The following is a 16,798-nucleotide window of genomic DNA, read 5'->3' as shown; positions in this document are numbered from 1 at the left end:
TCAATCTACTAGTAAATCGCAAATGTAGTGTGGATAGATAGCATGACATTAAAAAAATAGGCATAAGCCTATCATCAATCCCATCACTTAACTGATATACAGCACGGCCAATCAGATGCAACCTTAGGTGTCAAACGCATCCTGCAAACAACTGTGCTAACTGCAGCAAACTGACAAGCTAAATCATCGCCAATTTTTAGTTTCTCTTAGACATAAGAAAGGGTATTAAAATGAGTGGAGGAGCTGGACCAAGTAAGAAGGCAAAAGACTATCACTTTCATCCAAAATGGGAGATTTTGACATTACAACCAGACATTCAGCTGAAGTCCAGAGCACATGAACAGTTCTGGAACTTACTCGCAGAGGGAAAGTACCCAAACATGAGAAAATGTGCTACCTCCTTGACTGCATTACTCAGCTCTACTTATTTATGTGAGTCAGCTTTTCCCCACATAAAGATCATTGGCACCGAGGGCGTGCAATGGAGCAGCGGGGGAAGCAGAGCAAGGAGGTCCCGAGGGAGTACAAAGGATGGACTTTGGGGACAGGACGTGGCACCCCATCAGACTCGTCTGGAAAACCCTCCTAAAGGTCAACAAACAGACCTTGAACTACTAACAGGCCTCCACCCCCCCCCCCTTTTCTGCCTATTTGTTTTCTTTTTTTCTCTTCTTCTAAATTTTGTATGTCAGTGGCTTATTTGTTAGCTTGTCGGTGCTGCTGCCGTCATCGCCATGTTCTTATGTGCCACTTTGGTGCTGTCAAAGCCATCCCCAATTTTATGCTCATATTAATATATCTGCAGGTCCACCTAGATAAGAGAGGCTGGACAAACAATGTGAGAAGAAAATAAAGGGACCAACGGTCCTGGAGGGACATGAGAGTGTGGGAAGTAGGGGAAGGGAGGAGGTGTTGGCCAACCCAAGGATAAGGGAACAATGAGTGGTTCAAGACCAGTGGCAGGGGGGGGGGATGGGAGGACTGGTAGGGAGCGACCAAGGGCAAGGTAACTGAGAGGAATTACTGAAACCAGAATGAAGGCTGGACATGGTAGTGGGACAGGAGGAAAGCGTAAGGAAATAGAGGAAAGGAGTAGGAGGCAAAGGGCATGCACAGAAGCCTAAATACAGACATGTACATATGTAAATATATTTAAGATTATGGGGGAAATAGACCTATGTGCATATATTTATAGGTTTAGTAGTAGGTTAGCAGATGGGCATTGGGCCTCCTCGGTACGCATTCCCTTAATACAAGAGCACCTTGCTCAGCTAATTGGTCATTTCTTGATACCCACCTTCCCGACAGGATCGCTGAAGACAGACGTGTGCATAAGCAAATGTGGTGAAGAAAGCTGATGGTGCCCGGCTATCAAAAGATATAGCGTCTGGGGTCTTAAAGGCTTGTAGGCAAACAAGCTGCCATCTAGCTCGGAAGTAGCAAAGCCCACAGAGAAGAAGCACACAAGCCTGTGTGAACACGAGGTGTTGAAGGAGCCAGGTAGCAGAAACCAAAGAACAAAAACCATCATTGTGTGATCACCTTCCCCACATAAACGCTGAAGACAAATGTGTGCATAAGTAAGTGTGGTGAAGAAGGCTGATGGTGCCTGGCTATCGAGACCTATAGCGTCTGGGGACTTAAAGGCTTGAAATTAAACAGGCAGCCATTTAGCCCAGGGACAACGAAGCCCACATGGAGGCAGCATAGCAACATATGTGATCATGAAGAGCCGAGGGGACCAGGTTTCAAGCACCCAAGGTGGGAGGGGGGAGGGGGGATCATATCATTGTGAATGAGGGGAGCACGTGATGGGGACCCAATGCCCATCTGTAGACAACTGGACATCCCTTGCAGAGGAGTAGTGGGAGGAGATGAGTCACTCAGGGTTCAGTGTAGCGATAATGAAGCTCACAACCTTCCTCTAGTTCTTAAACGCTTCCTCCCCCAACTGTCATGAACCCAATTCTACCTTGCAAACCTGGTTAGACCAGAGGATGCACAGCGGTACAGGTGGGAACTGGAAACGCGGGGAATCTAGGACAGATGAATCCCTCAGGACCAGCGGTGAGAGTGGCGATACCAGGTGGGAGTGGGGGTAGAAGGGGGAATCGATCACAAGGATCTACATATAACCTCCTCTCTGGGGGATGGGCAACAGAAGGGTGGGTAAAGGGAGATGCTGGGCAGCATAAGATAAGTTAAAATAATAATTTATAAATTATTAAGGGTTCATGAGGGAGGGGGGAGCAGGAAGGGATGGTGAGGGGAAAAAGGAAAATGAGGAGCTGATTCCAGGAACCCAAGCAGAAAGCGAATTTTGAGAATGATGAGGGCAACAAATGTATAAGTGTGCTTTACACAATTGATGCATGTGTGGATTGTGTTAAGAGTTGTATGAGTCCCAATAAAATGATTAAAAAAAAAAAGTCCAAGTACTGTTCCACCATGACTGATGATCATTTGGAAGTATGCTTGAGGCTGGCTGTCAGCAGCTACTGTCCGGACTATGCATCCCTGGCTCATTCCATTCAGTGCAAGTCATCAGAGTAAACTCAGGTAATGACAAAAAGTGTACATAGTTAATTGTGTTGTCTTGTGCAATATGGACTCATGTGGTTATGCAAGGTACATAAACATACATTGTACATATGAGGAATTCTAAATGAATTTATGAATAAATGTAATAAATAAATAAAAATAAATATATGTTTTGCATTTTTGTAGTTGGTAGATCATTTTGACTTGATCATTTTATAAGTAGCTCGCTTGCTGAAAAAGTATGAGCAACCCGGACCCAGAAAAACACTCTTCCCAAATTAAACTTGGACTAATAGCAAAAGAAACAGACAAAGTCATCAAGAAACTCCCAACTAAAAAAAGCCGAGGACTGGATGGCATCACAGGAGAATTCTGACAAATATTCAGAGAACAGCTGACACCAAATCTACACAAACTATAGAAAGCACAGCAAACTCCTAAACTCATTCTACAAAGACAGCATAACCCTGATACCAAAAAACAGGTGAAGAACCTACAAAGATAGAAAACTTCAGAGCAATATCCCTCAAGAACATAGATGCTAAAATTCTCAACAAAATCTTAGCCAATAGAATTCAACAAAATATCAAAACGTATATCAAATCATGACCAAGTGGGATTCATAACAGGGATGCAAAGGTTAAATATTTGAAAACAATTCATGTAATCTACCACATAGACAAGAATCATATGATCATATCAACTGATGCACGCATTCCTAAAAAAACACTCTTAAGAAGACAGGAATCGAGGGGGATCCTCAGCACAATGAAGGCCATATATGTAAAGCCGACACCTACATTACACTCGGCGGAGGAAAGATGAAGACATTGCCACTGAGTAAGGGACCCTGACTTACCATGGGATGGAAGTCCCACAACACAATAAAACAGCAAGAAATCAAGGGAAAACAACTGCGCAAAGAAGAAGTGAAACTTTTGCTATTTATAGACGATAATGATTTTATATAGATAGAATCCGAAGGTGTCCACAATAGGATTGTTGGAAACAATTGAGGCGTTTAGTAGAGAACCAGGACACAAGATTAACAAGTAGAAATCAATTGGATTTCTATATACCAGTGATGAGAATGCTGAAAAAGACATCAAGAAAATAGTACCACTCACAACAGCCACACAAAAGCTTAAGTAGCTAGAAATAAACCTAACCAAAGAAACAAAAGGCCTGTGCAAACAAAACTACAGAACATTATTACGAGAAACCAAAGAGACCCACACAAATGGAAGAATATCCTGTGTCAACACTACCTAAAGCTATCTTCCAATCCCATGCACTCCTGATCCAAATGCCAGTATTATTCTTTAAAGAAATGGAAAAATGAATGACCCACTTCATATGGACAGGGAAGAAGCCTAGTAAGCAAAGAACTCCCCCAGAAGAACAAAGTAGGCAGTTTTGCACTACCTGGCCTCAAAATACACAGGCACAGTTCTCAAAATAGCATGACACTGGTATAATGATAGATACATATATCAATGGATCAAGACAGAAAACCCAGAAATAAAGATATCCACATACAGACAACTGATTTTGTACAAAGGTCCAATAAGAATTAAATGGGAAGGTGATGTCCTCTTAAATAAACGGTGCTGGAAAAATTGTATCTCCATCTACAGAAGAATGAAACAAGACCCATACCTCAACCCAGGGACAAAAACAAACTCAAGGTGGATTAAAGACCTAAACGTAAAACTCAAAGCTAACAGGATCATCAATGAGAACACTGAGGGAAATCTAAGTGACCTAGTACAGAGCATACACCGGCTACCAGATATAATAAAGGAAGCACACACAATGGAAGACAAAACAGATGAATGAGATCTATTGAAAATAAAACACTGGTGTACATCAAAATAATTCATTAAAAGAGTAAAATGCAAGTCTGGCTAGAGCAGAGGATGGTCACTGGTACAGACAGGAACCGGAAACACAGGGAATCCAGGGCGGATGATCCCTACAGGACCAGTGGTGAGAGTGGTGATACAGGGAGGGTAGAGGGAGAGTGGGTTGGAAAGGGGGAACTGATTACAAGGATCTACATGTTACCTCCTCTCTGGGGGACGGACAACAGAAAAGTGGGTGAAGGGAGACGTCGGACAGGGCAAGATATGACAAAATAATAATTTATAAACTATCAAGGGTTCATGAGGGAGAGGGGAGCGGGAAGGGAAGGGAAAAAATGAGTAGCTGATGCCAGGGGCTTACGTGGAGAGCAAATGTTTTGAGAACGATGAGGGCAATGAATGTACAAATGTGCTTTACACAATTGATGTATGTATGGATTGTGATAAGAGTTGTATGAGCCCCTAATAAAATGATTTAAAAAAAAAAGAAAGCTGATGGTGCTCGGCTATCAAAAGATATAGCGTCTGGGGTCTTACGTAGTTACAAGCCCACCAGCAATATATAAGAGTTCCAATCTCTCCACACCATCTCCAGCATTTGTTGTTCCCAGTTTTTAAAAATTGGGCTATGGTTATGGTGTTAGATGGTATCTCATGGTTGTTTTGACTTGCATTTTTCATATGGCTAGTAAGTGAGAGCATTTACTCATGTGTTTTTATTAGCCATTCGAGTGTCATCCTCTGTGAATCGTCTGTTCCAGTCCTCTGCTTGCCATAGATTTTAGTAATTGGTCCTTTGTTATGTCATTGCTAAATAACTTTTCCCAATCTACAGGCCATCATTTTACTTTTTAAAAAAAATTTTTATATACCCCAAAGAAATAAGAAACAGACCACAAACTGATGTATGCTCTCCCATGTTCACTGCAGCATAACTCACAATAGAAAGAAGTTGGAAACAGCCTGAATTCTCATCAGTAGAAGATTGGATAAAAACTTTTTTTTTTAAATGCATACAATGTGATACTAATTATCCCTAAAAAACAGCAAGAAACACCTCAAGACACGGAGGATTTGGAAAACATTATGCTGAGTGAAGTTAGCCAATCACAAAAGGACATATACTATAGGAGTCCACTGCTGTAGAAACAAGCAACAAGATGGCCACAAGCTCAGGATTGCAGGGCATCTAGCCTGCTGGCCAGACAGCCTAGTAGAGGGCCTGACTGGTGCTAGTGACCCATACATACACCATCGTATCTAGGTATGTATCTTGAAGGCCACTTTGGAGAAGGGCTCCTTACGTCACCTGGGATCAAACTGTCGAGGGAGAGGGAGGGGATACTGGCCACTGAATGCCCTGCCATGCAAAATTATGACGAGGTCCCCAGACAGGTAGACATCCCTATCAGAGGGATGAAGGATACTGTGGGGAAAGTCAAGTCAGGGGAGGGGAAAGCGAACACACATGTCTCGGGAACACAAGTGCATGGCTGTTGGTAGAAAAAGGGGAAGGACCAACCTCCAAGCGGGGGAAAAATGACTAAAAGTACTTTTAAGGACCCTAAAGGGGAAGTATCTCTGGTAATATGCACCGGATAAGCCACATTGCCTTGAGTGTCTGGGCACATCCTAGGGACCCAGGTCAAGTGCCAGAGAAAACGGGGACACCGAATCCTGCATACTCAAGGCACAGAACACACTCCAAAGGCTGCACCAGAGAGACCCAATGTGGAACTGGACTCCACTTCAAACACATTTGTGATCTAAAGACTTGAGACAGATAATCCACGGTGTTTGAAGAAACAAAAGACAGCTACACCCAGAGTACTGAATAGTCTGTCAGTAAGTGGACAATCATTGACTTACTACAATGCCCTATATGCTGTTTTAAGATATACATTATTTCAGCAAACCTGTGATTGATAGTCACAGTGAATACTGTTTTAAGTTTTCCTGGACAACCAACCCCTTTTGTTTGTGTAAATACTGCCCAGCCATGAAAGGATTTATTCTATACAAGTCAATAATTCAGGTATTGCAATATGTAGTTACCGTACATTGGCCCAATATCTCTCTTTCAACAATGTTTTAAAAAATTAGTACCTGTGTTAATCAATGACAATATTAATAGAAGATCATTATGCCCCAGGGAAATGATCATTGATAAGTCTTTTGACCATAAATTAACAAAAAAGTCTCTAAAGGGAGCCAGAGGTAGATAAAAAAAACATAGATCCAGGAATGGGTTTGGGGTTCACATTAAATACTAGCTCCAATTTGTGAATAATTAGTTCTTCCATCGTGGCCCTGCTCAATACTAGCCCTCAGGGGAACACAGAAGATGTGGATGCTGTTGTCAAGTGTGGTGAAGAAATTAGATAGTGCTCAGCTACCAGATAAAATAGCGTTGGGGTCTTAACTGCTTAACAAGCAACCATCTAAGTGAGATGTCAATTAAGTCCGCATTGAAGAAGCACACCATCAGTTACAGAAGGATTATAAATCATATAATCTGATACCAAAGGGAGGAATAATAACAGAGTCTAAATTGTGAAATTCTAGTTTTCTTAGAATATAAAACTGATAAAATTCTCAGTCTAAATTGTGAGATTAAAGGCTATGGATGACAAGAAGCCCAAGATACAGTTGTGAGATCTACATAGGAAATAAGCCTCCTGTGATTTCCCTCTGTCCATAATAGAGAGACGGAGAGAAATTGGTTATACTAAACAGAGTGCACTGGAGAGATGGCTACAGGAGATCAAAATGACAAACCTGACAACAGTTCAAGCCTATTCAGCTGATGCCCCTCTGAGGCATGTTGGGCATTCATCTGGTTTCCAACATTTTTGGTGTTTTTTTTTCTCTCTCTCTTCATATTGGTGTTATCTCACATGTATTTTGTCGTTGAGAGTAACCCTCTTGAATTTTTATTACATGCTTTTCTGTTTTTTAAGTATATAAGACCTACTGATGACCTTATTATAGTGAAAGCAAATAGAATAAGCCATCAGACTTGACTGGAAAACACTCCTAAAGGTCAACAAACAGACCTTGAACTATTTACAGGCTTTTCTCTTTTTTTGTCATTGGTTTTTTGTTGTTGTTATTATCTTGTTTTCCTCTGTCTTGTTTTTTGTGCAATTATTATATCTGGAGGTCTATTTATATATGATAGGTGGGATAAACAATCTGGAGGAGAAAACAAGGAGACCAACGGTTCCGGGAGGACATGGGAGGGAGGGGAGGGGGGGGAGGAAAGGAAGTGGTGTTAGCAAACCCAGGGACAAGACCTGGGTTTGGGTGTACGAGACCTGGTGGGGCTTGATCAAGGGCAACGTAACTGAGAGGAATTACTGAAACCCAAATGAAGGCTGAACATGATAGTGCAACAAGAGGAAAGTAAAAGGAAATAAAGGAAAGAACTAGGAGATAAAGGGCATTTATAGAGGTCTAAATACAGGCATGTACATATATATTTATATATGACGATGGGGAAATAGATCTATGTGCACATATTTATAGGTTTAGTATTAAGGTAGCAGATGGACATTGGGTCTCTACTAAAGTATTTCCACAATGCAAAAACACTTTGTTCTTTTAAACTGACATTCCATGACGCTCACCTTCCCTACATGATAGCTGAAGACAAAGCAGCTGCATAAACAAATGTGGTCAAGAAAGCTGATGGTGCCCGGCTATCAAAAGATATAGTGTCTGGGGTCTTATCTTAAAGGCTTGAAGGTAAACAAGTGGCCATGTAGCTCAGAAGCAACAAAGCCCACATGGAAGAAGCACACCAGCCTATGTGATTGTGAAGTGTCAGTGGGATCAGGTAGCAGGCATCAAAGAACAAAAAATCATATAATTGTGAATGCGAAGGAGTGTGGAGTAGAGACCCAAAGCCCATCTGTAGGCAACTGGAAATCCCCTTGCAGAAGGGTCGTGGAGAGGAGACCAGTCAGTCAGGGTGCAGTATAGCACCAATGAAACATACAACTTTCCTCTAGTTCTTTAATGCTTCCTCCCCGCTAACTATCATGTTCCCAATTCTACCTTACAAATCTGGCTAAACCAGAGGATGTATACTCCTCATTTTTTTCCCTCCCTCCCTCATGAACTGTTGATCATTTACAAATTATTATTATTTTTTCATGTGTTACACTGACCGATGTCTCTCAAATGATTGTACTTTCATCTGTGATTCAAAGCAGCAAAATTGATTTCATGAGCATGTTTTTAAATATTAATTTTAAAATGAAAACACTAATGAATACAATTTACCTTTTTATCTCTTTGACACAGACTTTATGGGCCTGTTCCGGCATACTAGATGTTCGTATTTTTTTCTCTAGCATAACAATGTCATCATTGTCTTCATCTTCATCCTCATCCTCTAAAGTACCTGGGATGTGTGTAATTCTCCTAATAGGGCGTATTGCTATAACCTAAAATAAAAAGTAGAAGAGATAAACCGTATGTCAAAAGAAATTGGAAATGAAATAAACATAGATTATGACTGGTACTGTGTAAACACTTTTAAGGCCACAGTGTAAATCTTTAGGAATTTGGAATTTCAACTACTTATAAAACATAAGGTGCATAAAATTGTCGAATGGAACACCTATTTAGTCTGTAAACTTTCATCGAAATCACAGTAAGAAATAAATCTTTAGAAACTAAAGTTCAGAATGATAACTAAGAGGCAGATACATATACAGAGTCTAGGATAATTTCAAGGAACTGGCAACTAGAAATAATTAAAACAATGAGAAATTGCTTTTCTTTCAGCTACTACTATAACCACTATTTTCTTGATATATATTATTTCCTACCACTTGATAACTAAACATTCCCATTTTTCCTCCTACATTACAACATTTTTTAGCATCTTCAATATTTCTACCACGGGTTCTATCCTTTGTGCCTTCAACATATATAGAAAGTCTTCCTCCTCCTACATTTTAACTTGCCTTTGGCTCCTTCCTATAAACTGCCACACTATTTACTTCCTTCTTGGCAATGTCTGCTTTCCAACAAATGCCTTTAACAACTGCTTCCCTCTTCTTACCACTTCCTTCAGACAACCTTTGCATTCTATTCCCATTGTGTTGAAATTGTTCCTTTAAAACCAACATCCATCTCTAAGCCAAATCAAACGCCTTTTATTTGCATTTATTCTCTATGTACTCTTGAAAATTATTAATTCATTTATATTGTGAATAATCTCAATCATTACCGGAACAAATTACCGGAAATGCTGGTATTTAATATAAAAGTCCCCAGAGTTCCCCCTTTTTACTCTAATTTATTCAACATAAAAAGCTTGAAACAAAACTACATAGAAAGAAAATTACAAATATTAAATGAGGAAGCATCTAAAAGTTTATAGAAAATGTAATTAAAAGATAATGGCATTTTCCATAAACTTTTTGAAGAACAAGTTTACTCCAAACAAAAAGAGCTTACACATGTCTGTAGTCAGTGGATGGCCAAAGACAAGTACTCTCAGTAATACATTTGTCTTAGTCTCATTGGGATGTGCTCTTTCAAAAAGGTCACATGAAAACTGGTTTCTAAGGATTTGCTGGGCCAATTCACTTCAAGGCAGAAAGTTCAACTCAGAAAGTTGTGGAATTTGTTTTGTGGGACTCCCAAGGTGTAATTCTTGAAAGCTTTTTCAAAGACATAGGATGATTATGATAGCTTATTATGAAGTTTTAAGAAAATTGATTAACTATGTTGATTATAAAAAGCCACAAAAGTTGTGCCAAAGAATTCTTTCCCTCTCATATAATGCACGTGCTCATTGAGGGTAGCAAGAGCTATCCTGTAAGAATCGCACTGGAAAACCTTACTCTTTCCACCCTATAGCTCTAATCTTGTCCTTGCACACTTCCAAACATATTACAAATGTTTAAAAGGAGAATGATCTTAATCCCTAAAGAATGTCCAAAAAAATGACCAACCTGTGTAAATTGAAGAGCGTAAAATTCTTTGGGGAAGGTTAGAGGTTTATATTGAGAAACATTTTGCTATTTTTGTTTAATAAATGTTTTTAAGATTTTATAGCAATACTTTGATTCATTTCATTCCTTCCTTCTTACAAAATCATTTTCTAAAAAAACTTAACGCCCTTGAGTTGATCCCAACTCATAACAAGCCTATAGGCCGGGGTAGAAACGCTGTTGTGGTTCTCGAGGATTTCACTCCATTCTGGAGGAGAAAGCCTGTCTTTCTGCTGCTGAGTGGTTGGTGACTCTGAGTGCTGACCTTGCAAATCGCAACCTAACACAGATGCAACCAGGGTAGATAATAATAAAATAGTGTAAATACCAAAAAGCTAAAAACGAAATTGTCTTCTTTTTTTAAAAAGACTTAAAAAAAGGCTTATCAATGATTTCACTATTGAGACGAAAGTACTTTTAATGCAATTTTTCTCTTGGTTGCTAAAATAGTGAAATTTCAACAATTAAGGGAATAGTAAGAGATAGTTTAAGCTAATGCCAAATTAACTTCTGATTCCTCAACTTTCAAATAACTGCCTCATGTTTAATACTTTTTGGAGCACTATGAAACCTGCTTTATACAATCTTTCTTGATAGTCACCTGAACTGTGACTCTCAGTGCAAAGTGCACATTATGTTTCTGCACAAAATGAATAAATCAAGTCACTGATCTAATCTCCAGTCAGTAACAATGAAGATTTCGAGTGTGTTTGTTCTGCACAGCATGATACCCAAATACATTCAACAACAGCATGGTGATTCCTATCCCCTCTCTCTCTTTTCTTCAGTCTGTTTTTCTAGTCTCACCAGGAAGAAATCTTTTGTTCCAGCTTTCTTTTTGCTATACTGCATTCCCATTGATGCAAAAGCACTTCTGTATTGATGGCCAGAGAATGTCAGATTTCATTTTCTACCTTTCACCTAACCCAGAGTTCTGATCTCCAGTTGCCCCATACAACCCTCTTTTCTACTGCAAATATATTTTCCACATCTTCTCTGCCCACTAGTATAAAGATGGTAATCAGCAGTTCAAGGTAGATTTTAAACAGATCCCATCCTAACATAAATATACTGTACAAACAAGATGTACCATAAATCAATGAAGAAGAAAAGTGTATTTTTTAAATGGTGTTAAGTTACGCAGAAAGCTATTTGGGAATGTGTGGCCATTGATGTTTCTGCAGTAAAAATCTCACGTTGCATGTGGGAGATTTGAGTTTGATTCTTGGCCCACGTAACTCATGGAGGACTGCATTCTAATGTAATACTGAACAGGTTCCAGTGTGCTCCTAGATTAAAATGGTAGAAAGAAAGGCTTATTGCTCTGCTGCTTTGTATCAGTCACTGAGAATGCTACAGTTCACAACAGGTCAGACCATTAAAAGATCATGGTGATGATCAGGACCAGGATATGTTCTGCTCCACTGTACATGGGGCCAACGTGATGGCAACAAACAAAAAACACTTTCCAAAAATGAACTGAATACATTTTTAAAAATCTACTGAAGAAAAATCAAATTGGTTTTTGTATTCTGCTCTTCTTTCTAGATTCTTGAATCAAACCATTGGAGGATAAAGGACTCTAAGCATAGAAGATAGGAAGAGACAAACAGTTTTGACATATTGAAAAGTAAAATTTTTATAAGTTAAAAACGCCAACCCACAGCAACCTGATGTTCATCGGGTGAGTTTTTACCAGAGCAAACAGCCACATATATCTCCTAAGGAGTAGCTGCTAGTGTGTTTGAGCTGCCAGCCTGTGCTTAGCAGCCCAATATCTAAATCTCCAGGGCTCCTTAAAACAAAGAAAGCAGCAAATTATGACACAATATAATGATATAGTCTCTTTAGCACACAAATTTTGTAGGCTGCTCTCCATACTACAAATAGTAAAAAGTTATATTCAAAAATGTTGAACAGTTATTCATTAATTTTTAAAATATAAACACAAACATTGGGAACAACATAAAATGTTTAACAAAGAGAGAAATGTCTAAGCAAATTAACCCTGAGTAATGACCATAGCAAAACACACAAAAAAGAGGAAATGCTCACATTTAAAAAGGAAAAAGAAAAAAAAGGATTCAGATTCAGCATGGAAAGGGAAGGACCTGAGGGAAAGATAACCAAAATTTTAATAGTAACTTGAATCACAGAGATAATGAGCATCTTCCTTCTTTGTTCTTTCTCTATATCTTAGACCACATCAAAATAAGTACGAACTAGAAGGAATACATTAAAAGAAGTATTTACTCGTTTATCATCATCTTGCTTGTGTTTTCTCGTTTTCTGAAGCAATTTTAGGCCTTCAATTTGTCTGACAAGTAGTGGTATCGTCATCTTGAACCGCTCCTCTAGACTCACAGCATCTAAAATCTAAGGAAACGCGAGTCAGTTAGTAGAAGCTCTCCGAGAGACACATGTTCCAAAAGCAATGACTTAGAATTGTGGTGTAAAAGGCTAATTCCTATAGATATTTGCTGCTGCATTATGGCTAATACAACCCAAGAAATGACCCTAAAACAGCAAGGTTGTCTGAGATGAATGCAAGAATCTTAATAAAACAGAAGTATTTTGATTTTGCATTTAAAAATGAAACGATCTATTTTTCCAGACCAAATGACACACATTTGATGTCAATTCTTCTTCTGAGAATTATTATTCTCGTATGAGCCCAGAATGTGTTTACATATTACAGAATATTTTATATATTATGTATGTTACATAAACAAATTACAGATTCAAAATACTGACATTTTAAATACATTAATAGAATAAGTGCACTATATACCAACCTGTACTTATGATCTGTTCCAGTGAATTTCCCCTCTGACCATGGTTGAGGGGTGTGAATAGCCTTGTTATCAGACAGAGTACTGTAGAGATGATTTTGGTAGATAAAGTGAGGCTAAAATGTAACATCTTATTCGATCCCCCCTTTGATCCATTTAAATGTTGTATCGGTTAAAAAAAATGAAGGGGAAATAAATACACATGGATTAAACCTTTGGTGAACCCCTTTGAACACAGACCAGGGTTGTGAATAGTCTTGCTATCGTGCCGAGTGCACTGGAAAGTGGATTATGGAAGATGTAGCTAGGTAAAAATTTAACACTCTTCTCTTTTGACCCATTTTAAAGTTGTTCTAGTTTTTAGTATTTTCTGCTTTCTTTTCAATTGAGGTTTTTCTCTGTTTTATTTTTAGTTGCTAGCTTTTTTTGTTTTGGTAGGTTTTTGGCATATGAAATACAGGATGGGTGAATCTATAAATGACTGGATTAGTAGTTTCTTGAGGGTATAGCAGAGGAAGTTGGAGAGGGGTGGGGGATGGGGAGCCACTAACATGGAGTTCAAGAAAGAAGAAAATGTCCTAAAATTGATGATTGTGGTAATGATTATATAACTCTCTCAATATGACTGAACTATTGAAATGTATGATATGTGGATTATGTCCCAATAAAACTATTTTTAAAAATTGCTGAGGGCCACATTCAAGTTACTCTCAAGGACCCCTACATTCATCTACTCCCAACAGTGGAATTGTATTAGGTATACTAGCAATTATAATTGCTTGACTTGAATATTAAGGAAACTAATGAAAAGAAAGGTTGTTTCAATGAAAACTAACTTAGTCTAAGATGATCCTATAAAGCAGGCTGCTTAAAAAAATACTATAAAGATCCAATCAGGCAGGCTGCTTCTTAAAAAGACTATAAAAGTTCTTAAGAAAACTATAGTACTGTGGTTTGAGGGAAAGCCATGCAAATCTACAATTCGACGTTTGCATTACTTTTCAAGAACCTAAAATGCATTTCACTTTAAAGAAAGAGAAAGCAAAAGTCATGGACAATGCAACGTAGGTGTGGTTTACATAAGGAACACGAAAAATCTAATAAAGTAGGGCCATGCAGAAGAGAGAGGCATGGCTCCACATCAGGGGTTCTCAACCTTCCTAATGCCACGACCCTTTAATACAGTTCCTCATGTTGTGGTGTCCCCCAACCATAACATTATTTTTGTTGCTACTTCATAACTGTAAATTTGCTACTGTTATGAATCGTAATGTAAATATCTGATATGCAGGATGTATTTTCATTATTATAAACTGAACATAATTAAAGCATAGTAATTAATCACAAAAACAATATATAATTAAATATTGAGAAGTATTTAATTCTAATTACAAATAAATAAAATTTTGTCTTGAAGCATGGTGTAGCATGGGTAACAGTCTTCACGCTGGGTACTCATATGTCAGCGTATCTGCATGTGGGCAGACTTGCCTGGAGAGGGATAGAGGAGCAGTGTTTCGGTTCCTAAGACCATTGAGAATATGTGTTTTCTGATGGTCTAGGCGACCCCATAAAAGGGTCATTAGACCCCCAAAGGAGTTGCGACCCATAGGTTGAGAACTACTGCTGTAGATGTTTAAAAAATGGTGAGGCAGACGAGCCAGTCAGGGTGCGATGTAGCAAAGATGAAAAATACAACTTTCCTCTAGTTCCTAAATGTTTCCTCCCCGCTCCCACTATCATGACACGAATTCTACCTTGCAAGTCTGGCTAGACCAGAGGATGTACACTGGTACAGATAGGAACTGGAAATACAGGGAATGATCCCTACAGGATCCGTGGTGTGAGTGGCGATATTGGGAGGGTAGAGGGAGAGTGGGTAGGAAAGAGGGAACCGATTACAAGGAACTATATGTGACCTCCTCCCTGGGGGACAGACAACAGAAAAGTGGGTGAAGGGAGATGTCGGACAGGGCAAGATATGACAAAATAATAATTTATAAATTGTCAAGGGCTCATGAGAGAGGGGGAAGTGGGGAGGGAGGGGAAAAAATGAGGACCTAATGCCGGGGGCTTAAGTGGAGAGGAAATCTTTTGAGAATGATGAGGGCAATGAATGTACAAATGCGCTTTACACAATTGATGTTATGTATGGATTGTGATAAACACAATTGATGTATGTATGGATTGTGATAAGAGTTGTATGAGCTCCTAATAAAATGACTAAAAAAAAATGGTGAGGCAAAGTATGTTTACAGATCAGAAGTTAAATTAAATATACACCATTTAATTCTCTCCTTCAATTTTTCCCCATTAATTGACTGATAAGCAAATAAAAGTTTCTGTTTAACATAAAAATTTAAAATAATCATTTAAAAGGATATTTAAGTATGAAAGCATTTTTAACTTAAAAAAAAAATTTCTAGTATCTCTTCCTTTAAAGTCAAAATTAAAACTGCTCACTACCAAAAAAAACCCAAAACTAAAAAGCTGTTCACTGCCTAAACACAAATTAAAAAGTGACAGTACAATATGATGTGCAAGAAGGGGAAATACCTGGAGTTTCTCCTTGTTGCTTGTTCGGATAATTGACGTCAGAATGTCTGGTAAGGCTTCTCTTGGAAGGTGATCTAAGAGACGTCTCAATTTAGCGACAGCTGGAACAGACATGTCCAACATTTCAACCAACTAGGAGAGAAAAACAACTTCTTAGTAAAATCTGGCATTATTTGTAAATTCTAAAAATCAGATTTCCATGGGTGTTAAATAATTTGGACTTAGATTCTCTTTCTCTGAAATGAAAGCTCATTGATCATTATAGTCCAAGCTCTTAGGCCAACATTCTTTCAAAATTTCAGCCAGAATGAAAAGTAAAAATGGTTCAGAAGTTTCATACTAATGTTTACAAAGGATTTTAAGACTGTTTAATTTTAAAATTTTGTTTTGAAAAAAAAAAAATCCAATTTATAAAAAGTTTTAAGAATAGTGCAATAAATTACATATCACATCAAAAAAGAACTTTAAGGATAAAAAATATAGCTACTCCAATAATAACTGGTATGATTCCAAAAGAATTCATTTCAAAAATTTAAAAAGAAGCCCAGGCAGGTGGAAAGAAAACGTAGAAAGAAGGAGGAAGTACAATTATATATATATAGGTATAAATATAGATATGTATATATGTAAATATATAAAGACATGTGTATTTGTGTGTGTGTGTGTGTGTGTGTGTAAATACAACAAAGAAGCAGATGAACTTTGGGCCTCTTCTTAAATCTTATCTCAGTACAAAAACGGTTTATTCTAATAATGTGGCATTGTATGATACTCACTTTCCTGACAGGATCACTGAAGACGAAATGGGTGCATAAGCAAATGTGGTGAAGAAAGCTGATGTTAAAGGGTTTCTGGCTATTAAAAGCTATAGCGTCTGGGGTCTTAAAGGCTTGAAGTTAAACAGTGGCCATCTACAAGAGAAGCAACAAAGCCCACATGGAAGAAGCACACCAGCCCATGGGATCATGTGGTGTCGACAGGAGTACGTATCAGAAGTTCAAAAACAAGCAATCAAATTAACGTGAAGGAATGT

General features: G+C 38.4%; 1 protein-coding gene across 1 annotated transcript in view; it reads right to left on the bottom strand.

The window, feature by feature from the left end:
- LONP2 (lon peptidase 2, peroxisomal) overlaps positions 1-16,798 on the bottom strand; it is a 175,447-nt gene that overhangs the window by 128,797 nt on the left and 29,852 nt on the right. Inside the window, exons 3-5 of the mRNA XM_004704690.3 lie at positions 15,766-15,897; positions 12,671-12,793; positions 8,694-8,857 (exon numbers count right to left, since the gene is read on the bottom strand). Coding sequence (XP_004704747.1) covers positions 8,694-8,857; positions 12,671-12,793; positions 15,766-15,897 — 419 coding nt within the window. The remainder of the gene's footprint in view (positions 1-8,693; positions 8,858-12,670; positions 12,794-15,765; positions 15,898-16,798) is intronic.

This window comes from Echinops telfairi, unplaced genomic scaffold (genome assembly GCF_000313985.2).
Source record: "Echinops telfairi isolate 266 unplaced genomic scaffold, ASM31398v2 ScPeMD7_2291;HRSCAF=2852, whole genome shotgun sequence".
NCBI classification, from domain to species: domain Eukaryota; kingdom Metazoa; phylum Chordata; class Mammalia; order Afrosoricida; family Tenrecidae; genus Echinops; species Echinops telfairi.
Note: the sequence above shows the minus strand (reverse complement) of the source record. Positions and strands in the feature narration are given on the sequence as shown.